The sequence below is a fragment of the Copadichromis virginalis genome, linkage group LG14 (assembly GCF_057382275.1).
Source record: "Copadichromis virginalis isolate Kocher_CV1m ecotype Utaka linkage group LG14, C_Virginalis_male_GT1.1, whole genome shotgun sequence".
In the NCBI taxonomy this organism is placed as follows: domain Eukaryota; kingdom Metazoa; phylum Chordata; class Actinopteri; order Cichliformes; family Cichlidae; genus Copadichromis; species Copadichromis virginalis.
The window spans coordinates 17,813,077-17,829,629 of NC_140631.1; the positions used below are offsets into that span (position 1 = coordinate 17,813,077).

The following is a 16,553-nucleotide window of genomic DNA, read 5'->3' on the forward strand; positions in this document are numbered from 1 at the left end:
ATGTTTAGACACCCAGAACCTGCATTATTTCCTCAGAGCTAATATCGACAATCAGTTTTCTGTGGTCTGGATTTAACTATCTCTGCTGCACCTCCTCTGTACGTAAATCGAATTGGTTATGTGAGTTTGCTGATGCTTGTGTTGTGAAATCAGGTGTTTGCTTTGACTTCTAAGTAAACAGAAAAAGTTTCCTCTGCATATTTTGCACAGGTGTGCCATGGCTACCTAACAGATTTAGCTGGCACAGATAAAATAACAAAGCCTGAGGGCCAAAGGCTATCTGTGTCAGGTCAGCCTCTTCAGAAGCTTCTCATATACCCCTATGAAACCACCATGGAGCTCCCTAGGTACCATCTAGGTGGACAGCAGTTATGATAAATCCAACAGCAGCAACTTTTCTGAAGGCCCTTAGACTTAATGCTGGGTGACATAATAAGGTTGCTTGTCCAGTATGTGTGATATCTGCTTGTCTAACTGAGGTTGGGCCTCTGGTAGACTGAAAAAGCATCTGTTCAGTGAGAATGTTGCTGCTTAATCATGTTATCAAGAAAGGCAGTGTATGTTGACCATTAGATTATTTTGGAGGTGATTTGATTATATCCAGTGAAGGCTCAATCAAACCTGTTGAATACATACAGACAGTCTTAAAGGATAGAAGATTATGATGTCTATTTCTGACAAACCTGGGCCTGACTGTTCTATAAAGTCATCATTATAAATATAGAGCCATAGCAACGCAGACTCTTCGATGAAGCTGGACTTACTTCTTTAAAGGATGTATTTGCATATGTTTCTTAAGAGAATGGGTTACTGATTTAGCGATGTATTTTTTGAATAAAAACTGTGGCAGAAAATACACAGTTATGGTAAAAAGAAAGCACATCCTCTTTAAATTCTAAATTTTTATGTAACAAACATAATAATCTTGGCCACAGCCAATCTTGCAATTAGGAAAATACAACCTCAGAACCTCAGACCTTACACTGCGTCATTATTTATTTAACAAAAATTAAGCCAAAATGTAGACAAAGTGTGTGAAAAACTAAGTACAACCTTGTGGCATCCACAAGAATTAAGAGGGTAAGTAGAAGCCAAGTCCTGCTAGTCAAATGGACTTGATTAACTGATCATCAGAGCATGGGAGGCCCTCTATGAGACAGAAGGTTTGGCAGTTTGATGGTCCGGAGCATTCAGGTGTGTGTTAACATGATGCCACAGAGGAAAGACATCAGTAACTATTTTAGACGAAGCAACCGCTGCCGTCTATTAATCTGGGAAGGGCTATAAGGCCATTTCCAAACAGTCTGAAGTCCATCATTCTACAGTGAACATTCAAGACGGTTACCGGTCTTCTCAGGAGTCAATTTCCCAGCAAATTCACCACAAGGTCAGACTGAGCAATGAGAAGCTGAGAAACTGCAACAAATCCTTCAATGCTACATGTCAGACTTTACAGCCCTCAGTTAGCATGTTAAATGTTAAAAGTTCATGACAGTACAATTAAGAATGAACAGGTCTTTGCTGTCCCTATTCCTTGTTTGCTAATGTTTGCTTTGCTACTGCAGTTTACAGTTGTGCTGTATATGTCTGTCGTCCCCCCCCCCCCCGCCCCCCGTTTTAAATCAATAAAATGTTGATCACAAAAAAAAAGAATGAACAGGTTTGGAAGGGTGAAGGCAGGAGAAGACACTGTCACTGAAAAGGACATGACAGCACAGCTAAGAAAGTTGCAACAAGCTCACAAGACCTGTGTAACAATGTCCTTTAGACAAATGAGACCATAGTGGAGATTTCTGACTGTAATGCACAGTGTTGTGTTTATAGAAAAGCTCCACAGAGCTGCTGGAGATGACTGCGGCTTATTCTGCAGCCACAGGGCCTGGGCGCCTTGCAGCCTTTGAATTGATCACAAACTCCTTTGTATACCAAACTGTTCTACAATATAAACCTTAATATTGACAGATGGTCTACTTTCTTTTTACCATGACTCTAGGCAAGCAGAACAATGCTACCGGTATCTTATAAGTGAGCACATTACATATGTGTAGTAGCACGAGTGAGAAGTTATTGTATTTAGATGAAAGGATGGAGTTATTATTCAAATGAGCAAGTTGGGTTAGCAAGCTACATCCATAAACATCACAAAAACAGATACCTGCTAACTGGTGCTAAGTGCCAGACTAACAAAGTAGAATAATTTCACTCACCAATACTGGAGTTAAAACTTTTTAAACTTCTACCAAAAATGCTCCAAAAAAGCAGCAACAGCTGTGCTGACTGGAATTAGCCTAGCTAATCCTAGCAGAGCGCTACGTAGCACCAATTAATCAAAGTTTTCTAGCTAGCTAGAAAAAATCTCCAAGATGGTGCGGCCACGTCCAGACGCCTTCCTGACCACTCCGCTCCGACTATCTACTTTTCTTGTTTTTTACCTATTTTTTGCTCTGGTTTTCATCCCAAAATCCTCTAGTCTTATAGTTTACGACAGCGGATCCCTTATAAACATCGGTGCCAAGGTTGCACATCTAATCTTGGACACTTTTAAACCCGACCCTTCCTGGTCGCCAGAGAGTCTACGCGGCGCGGAGAGCAACAAAGGACGGGCCGCTCATCCGAGGCGCAGAACAAAGAAGCGCCGGGGGAAACGCGCTGGTATTAGGAACAGACTGAGACAGCAGGCGCATCGCGCACCACTGCCCAGTATCCTACTGGCCAATGTACAATCCATGGAGAACATGCCCGACGACCTAAGAGCAAGGGTCACCTTCCAACGTGACATGAGGGACTGCAACATTCTATGCTTCACGGAGACATGGCTGACCCCCACCGTGCCGGACCAGGCCGTAACTCCGTCGGATTCATTCTTTGTGCTCCGCGCGGACAGAACGGCAGAGTCAAACAAAACCAAAGGTGGTGGAGTGTGTTTCATGATAAACAGAAAGTGGTGTGATGCCAGGAGCATTTCTGCTCTCTCCAGCGGCTGCTCGCCACATCTGGAGTTCCTGAGCATTAAGTGCCGCCCTTTCTATCTGCCCCGTGAGTTCACCTCAGTCATCGCCACGGCGGTCTACATCCCACCCCAAGCGGACACAGGTATGGCTTTGTCCGAATTACATGATGTGCTGAGCTCGCTTCAAAACAAGGACCCGGGCGCAGCCCTCATTGTAGCAGGAGACTTTAACAAAGCGAACCTCAGACAAGTCATGCCAAACTTTTACCAGCATGTCTCGTGTCCAACGAGAGGGGATCGAATTTTGGATCACTGCTACACGCCATACAAGCAGGGCTACAAAGCTGTCTCACACCCGGCTTTTGGGAAGTCTGACCACAACGCCATCTTCCTCATCCCCCAGTATAAACAAAGCATACGGAGGGAAGAAGTAACCACGAGGGAGGTAAAACGGTGGAGTGCCCAATCAGAAGCTACACTACAGGACGCACTCAACGACGTCGACTGGGACATGTTCAGAGCATGCGCAGTCGACATCAACGAGTTTACGGAAGTAGCAGTATGTGTTAGATTTGTATTGTTGATTGTCATTTATGCTTAGAAATATTTAACCACATATGCTTAGAAGTGTATAATCATTTGTAGATTGAAAGAAGCTGTCTGTAACAGCTCTGTGTAGCATGAAGGGGGAGTGCGTTCACTCCCTCTACAGAGTGTTCGGGCATAGATTACACACCTCCTAGGAAAGGCCGTATCTTCTCTTGCTGATATATGGTATAGCAAACACACGTATATCTGTTTAAGTATAAGAGCCTTTTGTTCAGATGGACCGCTAGACTCCTGGCACCAGCTTTGGGGAGTCTTCACAGGGTCACATCTGAACCTCACACACACACACACACACACACACACACACACACACACACACACACACACACACACACACACAGTATTCTTTGTTCACATGTATACCTATGTAAGATGTCATATGTTAATGACCCTATGCATATTCATGTAACCACAATAAAAGGAGTGCTATGGGGAGCCTGGCTGAGAGTCTGACAGGGGCTAGGTGGTGGGACGACACTCGGCCCCAGCCAGATTTCCCTCATGCATGAGTAAACCAGCCTGCTTGTGTCTTGCTTTGCAGTGTAATTATATTGTCTTCAACGTTCCAGCGGATAGGTACAAGCTACAAACCTATCAGTATGCTTCGTCAATATGCTAGCGGAGGAGATTATCCCCACTGCGAGAGTCACCACATTCCCAAACCAGAAACCGTGGATGGACAGATCGATCCGCACTGCAGTAAACGCCAGGACCGCCTCCTACAACGCGGGTCTCGCCACTGGCGATATGAGCGCCTGCAAAGCGGCCTCATACGGCGTGCAGCGCGCGGTGAGAGATGCTAAACGCCGGTACCGGGAACGTGTGGAGTCCCACTTCCACCAGGGCGACACACGGAGTATGTGGCACGGAGTACGCACCATTACGGACTACAAAGCCAAGGACACTGCGCTGATCAACGCTGACTCTGCATTCACCAACGAGCTGAATCAGTTCTACGCCCGTTTCGAGGTTAGCCAGGCGGCTAATGCTATCTACCGCCTGACTACCGAGGACAGTGACGTCATCAGCGAGAGACCGGTGCAGATCGCGGAGCATGACGTCCGAGCGGCACTGAGGAGAGTGAACACAAGGAAAGCGGCGGGGCCAGACGGCATCACCGGCCGTCTGCTGCGCTGCTGTGCTGACCAGCTAGCAGGTGTGTTCACTTACATCTTCAACGAGTTCCTGGCGAAGTCTGTGGTCCCCACATGCTTCAAAAGATCCACCATCATCCCTGTGCCCAAGAACAGCAAACCCTCATCCCTGAACGATTACCGGCCAGTTGCACTGACCTCGGTAGTAATGAAGGTGTTTGAGAGGCTGCTGAAGAACATCATCTCCTCCTCCATCCCAGACACCACAGATCCGCTGCAGTTCGCCTACAGATCCAACAGATCCACAGAGGATGCCATCGCCCACGTCCTACACACCACTCTCAGCCATGTGGACAAGAAACAGGGTAACTATGTGCGAATGCTGTTTGTTGATTACAGTTCAGCGTTTAACACAATATTGCCCTGCAGACTGTTCACAAAGCTGAGGGATCTGGGACTTAACAGCCGTCTGTGTGCATGGGTGTTGGACTTCCTCACTGGCAGAACTCAGGTGGTGAGGGTGGGCAGGTGCTTCTCCAACAGCATCACCATCAACACAGGAGCACCTCAGGGATGTGTCCTCTCGCCACTGCTCTACTCCCTCTACACTTCAGACTGTGTGGCCACCCATGGCTCCAACACCATTGTGAAGTTTGCTGACGACACAGTGGTGTTGGGTGCCATCTCCAACAACGATGAGGCGGCCTACATGGATGAAGTGAAGAATCTGGGACAACCACCTCCAGCTGAACGTCAGCAAGACCAAGGAGCTGGTGGTGGACTTCAGAAGGGGTCAGCACAGAGACTACAAGCCCATTATCATCAATGGAGCTCCAGTGGAGAGGGTGCAGTCCTTCAAGTATCTTGGTGTCCACATCTCCTCAGACCTGACATGAGCTGCCCACATTCAGGTCCAGACCAAAAAGGCTAGGCAGCGCCTGTATCACCTACGACAACTTAGGAAGTTCAGGGTCTCTTCAAAGATCCTCAGGATTTTCTATACAGGCGCTGTGGAGAGCATCCTCACACAGAACATGACATCGTGGTTTGGGAACAGCTGTGTGAAGGACCAAAAAGCTCTCCAGAGAGTGATCCGTACAGCAGAACGCTGCTGCAGGATTGCTCTCCCCCCGCTTCAGGACACCTACACCAGGAGATGCCGGACTAGAGCAGCGCAGATACTGAAGGACCCGTCCCATCCAGGCAACAAACTGTTCCAACTTCTGCAATCTGGTAGAAGGTTCCGCATCTTCCGGGCAAGGACAGAGAGACTCAAGAGGAGCTTCTATCCCCAAGCCATCCGTGCCCTAAACACACACACCTGCCCTCTCACATCATCTATAATTGACTGAGTCAGGACTCTTCCAGACACTAAACCAAGGCACAATGTACATTTCAATTCCTTTAATTTTAAATATGTTTATATTCTGTAAAATATCCTGTAAAATAGTCAGATGTCTATTCATATTAATGTACAGAATTCACCTGCTTGCTGCTACTACTGCACATTCACCCAATGTGTGTATATATATATATATATATATATATATATATATATATATATATATATATATATATAAAAAACACCCAGCACGCCCCTGCGGGCGGTTTATCCTTCAAGCTCGGGTCCTCTACCAGAGGCCTGGGAGCTTGAGGGTCCTGCGCAGTATCTTAGCTGTTCCCAGGACTGCGCTCTTCTGGACAGAGATCTCCGATGTTGTTCCCGGGATCTGCTGGAGCCACTCGCCTAGCTTGGGAGTCACCGCACCTAGTGCTCCGATTACCACGGGGACCACCGTTACCTTCACCCTCCACATCCTCTCGAGCTCTTCTCTGAGCCCTTGGTATTTCTCCAGCTTCTCGTGTTCCTTCTTCCTGATATTGCTGTCATTGGGAACCGCTACATCGATCACTACGGCTGTCTTCTTCTGTTTGTCTACCACCACTATGTCCGGTTGGTTAGCCACCACCATTTTGTCCGTCTGTATCTGGAAGTCCCACAGGATCTTAGCTCGGTCATTCTCCACCACCCTTGGGGGCATCTCCCATTTTGACCTCGGGACTTCCAGGTTATACTCGGCACAGATGTTCCTGTACACTATGCCGGCCACTTGGTTATGGCGTTCCATGTATGCCTTGCCTGCTAGCATCTTGCACCCTGCTGTTATGTGCTGGATAGTCTCTGGGGCATCTTTACACAGCCTGCACCTGGGGTCTTGCCTGGTGTGATAGACCCCAGCCTCTATGGATCTTGTACTCAGAGCTTGTTCTTGTGCTGCCATGATTAGTGCCTCTGTGCTGTCTTTCAGTCCAGCTTTGTCCAGCCACTGGTAGGATTTCTGGATATCAGCCACCTCCTCTATCTGCCGGTGGTACATACCGTGCAGGGGCCTGTCCTTCCATGATGGTTCCTCGTCTCCCTCCTCTTTCTTGGGTTTCTGCTGCCTGAGGTATTCACTGAGCATTCGGTCAGTTGGGGCCATCTTCCCAATGTATTCTCTCCTCCTTTGGCCAGCTTATTACCCCAGCAGGGTACCTGATCACGGGCAGGGCGTATGTGTTGATGGCCCGGATCTTGTTCTTACCATTCAGCTGACTCCTCAGGACTTGCCTGACCCTCTGCAGGTACTTGGTGGTTGCAGCCTTTCTAGCGGCCTCTTCATGGTTCCCATTTGCCTGCGGGATCCCCAGGTACTTGTAACTGTCCTCTATGTCTGCAATGTTGCCTTCTGGTAGTTCAATCCCCTCAGTTCTGACTACCTTCCCTCTCTTTGTTACCATCCGACTACACTTCTCCAGTCCGAACGACATTCCAATGTCATTGCTGTATAGCCTGGTAGTGTGGATCAGTGAATCGATGTCTCGTTCACTCTTGGCATACAGCTTGATGTCATCCATGTACAGGAGGTGGCTGACAACTGCTCCGTTCCGTAGTCGGTATCCGTAGCCAGTCTTGTTAATGATCTCACTGAGGGGGTTCAGGCCTATGCAGAACAGCAGTGGGGACAGAGCATCTCCTTGGTAGATCCCGCACTTGATGGTAACTTGTGCTATGGGCTTGGAGTTGGCCTCTAGTGTTGTACGCCACATCCCCATTGAGTTCCTGATGAAGGCTCTTAGGGTCCCATTGATCTTGTACAATTCTAGGCATTCCAGTATCCAGCTGTGGGGCATTGAGTCATAGGCCTTCTTGTAATCAATCCAGGCAGTGCACAGGTTGGTCAGTCTGGTCTTGCAGTCTCGGCTGATTGTTCTGTCTACCAGTAGCTGGTGTTTTGCACCTCTGGTATTCTTGCCAATTCCTTTCTGTGTCCCGCTCATGTATTGACCCATGTGCCTGTTCATCTTAGCCGATATGATGCCTGACAGGAGCTTCCATGTAGTACTGAGGCAGGTTATTGGTCGGTAGTTGGAGGGGACCGGTCCCTTCTTGGGGTCCTTGGGGATCAGGACCGTCCGGCCTTCAGTTAGCCATTCCGGGTGTCTCTCGTTAACTAGCAGCTGGTTCATTTGTGCTGCCAGACGCTCGTGGAGTGCAGTCAGCTTCTTCAGCCAGTAGGCGTGAACCATGTCGGGCCCTGGTGCTGTCCAACTCTTCATACTGGAGACCCTTTCTTGGATATCTGCCACTGTGATGGTTACTGGACCCTGTTCAGGGAGGTCGCTGTGGTCTGCCCTCAGATCCTCTAGCCACTGAGCATTGCCGTTATGGGTTGCATCCTTCTCCCATATGCTCTTCCAGTATTGCTCCGTCTCCAGCCTTGGTGGTGCTGTTCTCTTATTGTTCCCTTGCCACTGAGAGTACACCTTTGCTTGTTCTGTGGAGAACAGCTGGTTTATTCTCCTGCCTTCTATCTCTCTGGTGTACCTCCTCAAGCGGCTGGCCAAGGCTGTGAGTCTTTGCTTGGCAGTTTCCAAGGCCTCAGGTATGGACAACTTGCTGTATTTCTTAGGCACCTTATTTGTCGCACCTTTCTGCAACTCCGTTAGTTGGCTAACCTCCCTCCGTGCTACTTTGATCTTGCCCTCTAGCCTCCTTCTCCATGGAGGGTACTGCCCCTTGTGGCTGTTCAACAATATATATATATATATATATATATATATATATATATATATATATATATATATATATATGTTTTTCCTCTACCCCCCCCCCCCACCCCCCAATTTTTTTGCACATGTCGAGGAGCGTGTCAGGCTACATTTCACTGTGTGTAATACTTGTATAACTATGCATGTGACAAATAAAGAACCTTGAACCTTGAACCTATTAGATTTCTACTAGTGGAGGTTTTTATTCATCAGCAGCAGCAGCAGAGGGAGCTGCTATAGTTTGCTACGGTATAATCTCTCATCAGATTCACTTGCACTCATCACCATCAGCAGTAGCAGCAGCATAATTTAGACATCAACGTCTTTATTGCTTAGTTATACTAACTGAGAACCAGTCCAGGGTCTCTGGCTTTCCCTTGATGAGACAGCCAGCCACTCTGGCCCATTTAAGACATGAAAATAGACCAGGGAGGAGGAGGAGGAGGCTCATCTGCTGTGGGGGCCTCGTTTTTAGAGTTGCCCGCACCTCCTAGACATCAGAGGACTGATCTGTCGGTGTGGATCAGCAGCTTGCGTACAGCCAGCCCTTTCTGTCACAGCCCTGCTTAATATTCATGAGAGCAAATTGGAATACAGTCATTTAACTTCCATGCATGGTGTATTGCCTCTGGCCAGATCAGATCAGTGGGAATGCTTACTCACAGTGGACTCCCTGGCCCTGGCTGGTTATCATTTCCCTGTATCAGAGCTCCTAGCTCTATACATAGCTCTACACATATTGCTTTCAAGTTCGTAGACTGATATAAAGAAAAAAAAACTTACTTTGGTGAAATATGATTTTCATCCATGGTAATCAGATTAAATGAAATGCAGTGTACCTGTACAGTGTATTTCAAATTTGGGTCACCCACAGGTCAAGGCCCTATTTTTAGCTGCTGGGAATAAAGCTTGATCACATGCTCGAGCGCTGCCTACATCACACTAATGCTACTATCCATAAATGCACAGAGCAGGAATTTGTTAAGGTTGAAAATTGCTTCCGCTGTTAGTGTTGAATGTGAGTGAGCCAGGTATGATCTCCACATCCCAGGCAGACATGCCCTGAGGGCACAGAGCACAGAGCTGCTTTAATTACCCAAGGTTCCTGCTGTCACATTGTCACTATGAGGTACCCGGTGCCACGCTACCATGCAGTGCAGAGTCCCCATGCTGCGGTGGCGTTGACAACTCAGACAATAGATCTGCTCGCTCAACAGATGCAACACAAGTGCCCCCTGAAATATGGGAAGCTGAATCAATCCCACTATCTCTCTGATTCTCTTTTTGCCCCTTCTTGTTTGCTTTCTGCTGTTCTCTCTTCTTCACATGTCACAGAGAGTTCATGACAAAAAAAGCTAGCAGCTGCATAAAAGATGGAATATGTTGGTGTGGGATGAGAAGTCCCATGTGGCACTGGGAACATTCATCTTAACTTGCAAGGGACACATGAGAGAGGAAAACATCACACAAAAAGTGACTGTAGCATGTTTTGAGCATGTGTCAGGCTGAAAAATAATTAAGTGGTGAGTCAAGGACTTCAGGACCTGTGGAATCAACCATGTATACTAATCTTTATTACCTTGCATTAACACTGATTCACTGTTTACGTGGCTCTGCTGTGGATGGTAACAGCCTGTCAGCTAGTGATGGGTCGTTCGCGAACGAAATGGCTCTTAGAGCCGGCTCTTTGACGTGAACGACGCGAGCCGGCTCCTTATCGCGAGCCGTCACGTGGGTTTTCTTTTTTTTTTTTTTTCTTTCTCTCAGCCTCTCTCTCGCACTTTTTTTCCGCTTCACTCTGCACGCGAGTCTTGTGCTTTATGCTGGGCAGAGGGGGGAGGGGCGGTAGTTACACTCAGTAGCACAGGAACAGAGCCAGAGAGAGAGAAAGAGAGGCAGGGACAACAACATTAGAAAGGTATAGTAATCATCCACAACTATTTTCAGTTGCAGATGATAAAGGATTGAGAAAGTTTATTCATGCAGGTCCATATGACAGAGAATATGCATGTTCTTTTAGTTTTCATATTATAATTTATATTTAATTGTGTTGTGGTTTGCAGTGTTTTGTGTTCTTTTCACTTTAAATTTGTGAAAGGAAAAAGCTGAAAATTTAAATAGTTAAAACTTGAAATGTGAATAGTTGATTTTTGTATTATATGATTTATTTATTACATTTTATGTGGAGTGAATAAATAAAAGTATATTTACGGTGGCCCCTAGAGACAAAGCACATACAAACTTCAAATCACGTACGAACTCTGAAGCATGTACAAACTCCAAAACACGTAAAAACACGTACAAACTCCAAAACACGTAAAAACTCATAAGCACGTAAAAACTTAGAAGCATATAAAAACTCAAAACACGTACAAAAGACAACAGAAGTGCTCCAGGATGCTGGGCGCACTGTTGAGCTTTTGTTATCTTAACAGTGGGAGGAAAATGTCAAATTTGAGACATTTTAAAAGTCTTTAGACCATAGGTACCAAATTTGGCCCGCAGCCTAATTACATTTGGCCCGCGAAGCCATACCAAATTACTATCAGAGCTGGCCTACTGGTATTATACAGCTAATATATATATTGTTTAGTATTATGCTTTGCTTGTTCCATATTCAGTTTTTCAGCAAAACTTGTTTGAGTCCATAAGAAAAGATTCATTCTTATATCTGAAGGAATAAATATATTTCAATAAATATTAACGTTAGCCCGCAACTTTGTTCCAGTTTTGAATTTTGCCCACTGTGTATTTGAGTTTGACACCCCTGCTTTAGACCATCAAAAGGATATAGTACAATCCAAATCTACTTTTGGTTTTGCTGGAATTGATTTTATTATTGTTGACACTATTTGTTTTGGTGTCACTGTACTGTAATTACCTTGCATTTCATTAAAATATGTTTAGAAATGCTTTTCCGTTGCTTTTGGACTGCAAACCCAAAGTGCCACTTTAACAAATGAGATAATATTACACCTTCTCCCCTCAAAGGTACTTTTGTCATGGTCCTACGGCCATGACTCAGTGACTTTGTGTTTGTGTTCTTTATTGTTATTACTTTCATGATTATTCGTGGCTGTTTTGGGATGGTTTGTGTTTGGGATTTTAGATACTGGGTTCTGGGTTTGTGCTCCCTCTATTGGTCCCTGGTGTTAGTGTTCCCCTGTCTCGTCAGGTTAATCAGGTCCAGCTGTTTCCCCCACCTGTGTGTGATTCCCAGTGTCTCTCTGTGTACTTATAGTGTGTGTTTTCCTCTGCTCCTCGTCGCGTCGTCTGTGTTCATACCCGGTGAATCCCCTGCGTGCTCTCCCTGCTGTTCTCCCTTCATGTTCAGGTTTGCCACTCCCTTTGTGTAGTTTCTCCCAGTTTAGTTCGTCCTTAGTTCTGTTTGCCATCTCCACTTTATGTTCAGTATTGTCAATAAATCACCTTCACATCTAAGGAAGCGCTGCGTTTGAGTCCTCCTTTCCACTCTTCACACGGCCGCTGCCCCGAGCCGTGACAACTTTGGCCGTCGAATGCTGCTGTCCCTGTCTTCCCACCCAGAATTTGAAAAGATCCTGGAGAAATACATCCCTACGAAAGACCTGCAGACTGTCAGAGACACCGTCTTCACTCTAAAAACAAAGGTACGGTACCTTTGTCTTTATGTTTACAGGAAAATTGGTGTTTTGGCTGGAAGTTAAATATAGGCATCTAACTCTGAGATTGTTGGGGGGGGGTTAGGGTCTTGGCAAGATGCCTCAAGATACTCAGGCAGACATTCCCTCCCGGGCAAGCGGTACAGTCAGAGCCTCATCGCTCAACAGAGAGCCACTCAACCAGACCAACAGGTGGGTGTGGATATCAACCAATGCTCCAGAGTGGCCCATTAAGGCAAATTTATTTTTCACAAATGTGTAATACATATGGAAAACACGTGAATTGTGATGCATTTTATATACAGGGAGTCTCACAGCCATTACAGCTGTAGATCTCACACACAGAGTTTTGCAGACAAGACTGAGTACATCAAGCAGATCTCGGATCTGCTGGCTTCAAAGGACTTCAGAGAGAGGATCAAAGGCATCGACCAGCTAGTGGCTGACTGCCAAAACAACCCAAACATGGTTATCAACAGTATATTCCCGGTTAATGTTTTCATTTTTCTTTCTCCAAATCCATTTAGTATGTCTTTATGTACATTGTGGTCTTTTCATTATAATGACAAAGTGTTTATCCTTCACTTTCTGATCTCCCTAATTCTAGGTGTTTGATGCCTTCAGAGCCAGGCTGCAGGAGTCCAACAGCAAGGTCAACTTGTATGCCCTGGAGTCTTTACAGAAAATCATCCACTTGTTAAAGGACAAGCTGTCCTAAGTGGTCAACATCCTGGTCCCAGCAATCGTGGACAATCACCTCAACTCAAAGAGCAATGCTATCTGCTCTGCTGCTATTGGAGCTATTAATGCACTCATCTTAAATATAGGTACTTACTTTGAGCATTAAAATAGAGGAGAAAGTTTTGGTTAAAAAAATTGCTTTAATTTGACTTTCATTTTTTTACCTGCTACAGACAACATACTTCTCCTTCAGCCTTTTTGCGCCAAGGCTCAGTTTTTAAGCGGGAAGGCAAAGGTGAACCTTATCGAAAAGGTCGCAGGTATGTCTGGTGTCCTAGTTTCGGCACTGTAATCAGCTTCTGCTTTGATGTATCTAAATGCAGTGTATTGCTTCTCATCTTCTATATTTAGATCTTGTGACAGAGCTCTACCCTCGTAAGCCCCAGATGGTAAAGCAGAAAGTGCTGCCCTTGCTCTGGCACCTCTTGGGCACCTCTACCCACAGCGGCACCATTCATGGCCGGGGCGGCAGCGTAAGGGGTGCTACCGCCAACCTGTGCCAAGCCCTTTATGCCCAGATGGGGCCAAGCCTGAGCAAGTGTGCCGCCTCCCAGCCTGCCAATGTCCATAAAAGTCTAAATGATATCCTGAGGACCTTGTCGTAAGGTAAAGCAGGCTCCAAACAGAACCAAATGTCGAAAGAGGGACAGCATTAAAACTGATCTTACTTGAAGATGTTTCATTATCATTTCTTATAGTGCCTGCACTTTTATATAAACACAGAGAAAGTCCTTAAGAAGTTGGAGCTCTTATTCTTATCTCAGTGAGATTCCGTCTGGTACAGAAGCATGGATGGCTGTAACATAATGGCATCAGGTCTTTCACATGTCCAACCTGTTCTCTTTGCACTTTGAAAGTAGCTCATTGTCGTTGCTTTGTTTTTGTTTTTCCATAAACTCTACATGTACTGTAGACCAGCGGTCTCCAACCTGTTTTGCACCACGGACCGGTTTATGCCTGACAATATTTTCACGGACCGGCCTTTAAGGTGTCGCGGATAAATACAACAAAATAAAACTAGTACCGGTACCGAAAAAAAGAAGATTTATTCATAACACACGTGAAAAGACCCAGGAAAACCGAGTTAACGATTAAAACGATAACAAAATAACGCTGAAAACCGATAAAAACCCTGAAATGCTTGAAAAGCATTCACAGTATTGTTCTTTGAATCTTTATTATTATTTTTCCGTACGTTTTTTGGACGCTAACTCCTTCAAAACTGTTCAACTTAGAAAAACCATTCAAACACCGTTAGATTCCTCTTCTTTTGGACAAGTGTGCTTCTACTTTTCTCATTTTTAACATTTATATTTTTGTATTATATTTGGTTTTTGTATTATATGATTTATTTATTACATTTTATGTGGAGTGAATAAATAAAAGTATATTTATGGTGGCCCGTAGAGACGAAGCACATATAAACTTCAAATCACGTACGAACTCTGAAGCATGTACAAACTCCAAAACACGTAAAAACACGTACAAACTCCAAAACACGTAAAAACTCATAAGCACGTAAAAACTTAGAAGCATATAAAAACTCAAAACACGTACAAAAGACAACAGAAGTGCTCCAGGATGCTGGGCGCACTGTTGAGCTTTTGTTATCTTGTGGCTACACAAGCCAGCAAGTACCAACGACCGGATTTGATGTGTGGTAGTAACAGGTAAATGAACTTTTTTTTAAATTATTTGAATATATATGAGTGCTTGTGTATGAATACACAAACAATACATACATGCTTTCAATTGTGTAATTTAAGGCTACGTTCACACTGCAGGTCTTAATGCTCAATTCCGATTTTTTGATCAAAACCGATTTTTTTGTCTGCTCGTTCACACTACAAATAAAATGCGACAGCAAACGCGCTCTAGTGTGAACGCTCAAAGCGGCCCGCATGCGCAAACGAAGACGTCATACACAACGCGCTCTGTTTAGACCCAGAACAAACTATATTGTTTGACTGATGGCCTTAATATAAAGACTTCGGACTTCATGTTTCCCGATTTTTGCTTTAAGTTATTTTGTTATTTACATAATAATATAGATAACCTAATAATGATCCTTATTGCTGTTTTAGAGGAGCGGTGCTTCAAAGGATAGTTGCAGATTTCTGTCAGAACCTGCAGGTTATGCAGTACAAATAAAATGTTAACGTTTCTCCAACGTTGTCTTCCCAGCAGTTTCACCGGATGGCCAGGAAACGTTCGCGATGTCTTATCAGGCGCTTCTCTGGCGCTGATAATTGGCGTCTGTCTTGTGTCAGTGACGTAAAAGACGGATTTAATGCGACTTGACCGTTCACACAGCAGTCGCTTTCTGAGACATCGGATATGTATCGGATTCAGTACCACATACGAAAGTGACCCAGATCGGATTTGAAAATATCGGATTTGTGCCGTTCACACTGTCATACCATGATCGGATATGGGTCGCATAGGGTCAAAAAAATCGGATTTGATGCACTTTCGCCTGCAGTGTGAACGTAGCCTAAGTGATCTAGTAGCTTTGCTTTGGAAGTTCAGTTCATGCTAGAAACGTGTTTTGTCTCTAGGTGTCACCGCATATATTTATATATAAACATATATAAATAAAACCACTTTTTTTACGTTAGTAATTCCTTTTGTGCATAATTTTATATTATTGTTAATAATAAATTAATTAAAGCAACAAAACAATCTGAAGAGCCGGTTCGGAGCCGAAAGAGCCGGCTCTTTTTAGTGAGCCGAACCGAAAGAGCCGGATCTCTAAAAAGAGCCGGAAATCCCATCACTACTGTCAGCCGATCAGTTATGCTGTGAAAAGGAGCACAGCTATGGCTCATAATAGGTGTTGTTTGCTGTATATACAGTAATTCTGTAGGAATGTTACAGCTTCTCTGAAACAGATCATCAAAAGGTCAAACACTCAATAAACAGATTTTTCTAATAGTTTTTCAGTTATAACATTAAACAGACAATAGATTACAACAGCTCTGCAAGAAATGACTGTATAGTTATGTTTAAATATCTGTGTGGCAGTCTAACAACAGACACACTACCAACCTTTGTCGTCCCATTAAAGCAGATGGCAATAAACAAAGAGCTAATTTTCCCATATCTTACCTTCCCAATAAAAACCTTTAAACTTTTACGTGATGTTTTTATGTGTATAATGCACATAAAAAACACTATAGAATGAGGACACAGTATAACACAATACAAAATGGTGCTCTAAGGAATATTTTTATATGGTCAATGGGTTTTTTAGTAATAAACTCTCCAAAAATGATCACCTGTCGCTACACACCACTGTTGTGTCTTGCATCTTATTGTTTTATGATGGATAACTTCTGTTCACTCTTCACGCCTCTTTAGTTTTACAAGAAAGCTCTTCTAAGGGGAAAAAATATGTATGCATATTGGTTCATAACCAAACAAAAG

At 44.6% G+C, this 16,553-nt stretch overlaps 1 protein-coding gene across 5 annotated transcripts in view; it reads left to right on the forward strand.

Moving 5' to 3' along the window:
• Positions 1-16,553, forward strand: part of LOC146693777 (cell adhesion molecule DSCAM-like) — a 52,061-nt gene that overhangs the window by 9,535 nt on the left and 25,973 nt on the right. Inside the window, exons 1-7 of one of the 5 annotated variants that reach the window (XM_085429668.1) lie at positions 11,601-12,079; positions 12,188-12,374; positions 12,472-12,578; positions 12,692-12,875; positions 12,994-13,213; positions 13,301-13,387; positions 13,479-13,733. The exons of 2 other annotated variants lie outside the window; for them this stretch is intronic. In XM_085429668.1, coding sequence (XP_085285794.1) covers positions 12,264-12,374; positions 12,472-12,578; positions 12,692-12,875; positions 12,994-13,104 — 513 coding nt within the window. In that variant the 5' untranslated portion in view covers positions 11,601-12,079; positions 12,188-12,263 and the 3' untranslated portion in view covers positions 13,105-13,213; positions 13,301-13,387; positions 13,479-13,733. Of the gene's footprint in view, positions 1-11,600; positions 12,375-12,471; positions 12,579-12,691; positions 12,876-12,993; positions 13,214-13,300; positions 13,388-13,478; positions 13,734-16,553 lie in introns of those variants that run through there. 2 more of the 5 variants (XM_085429667.1, XM_085429670.1) reach the window with 2 other exon arrangements.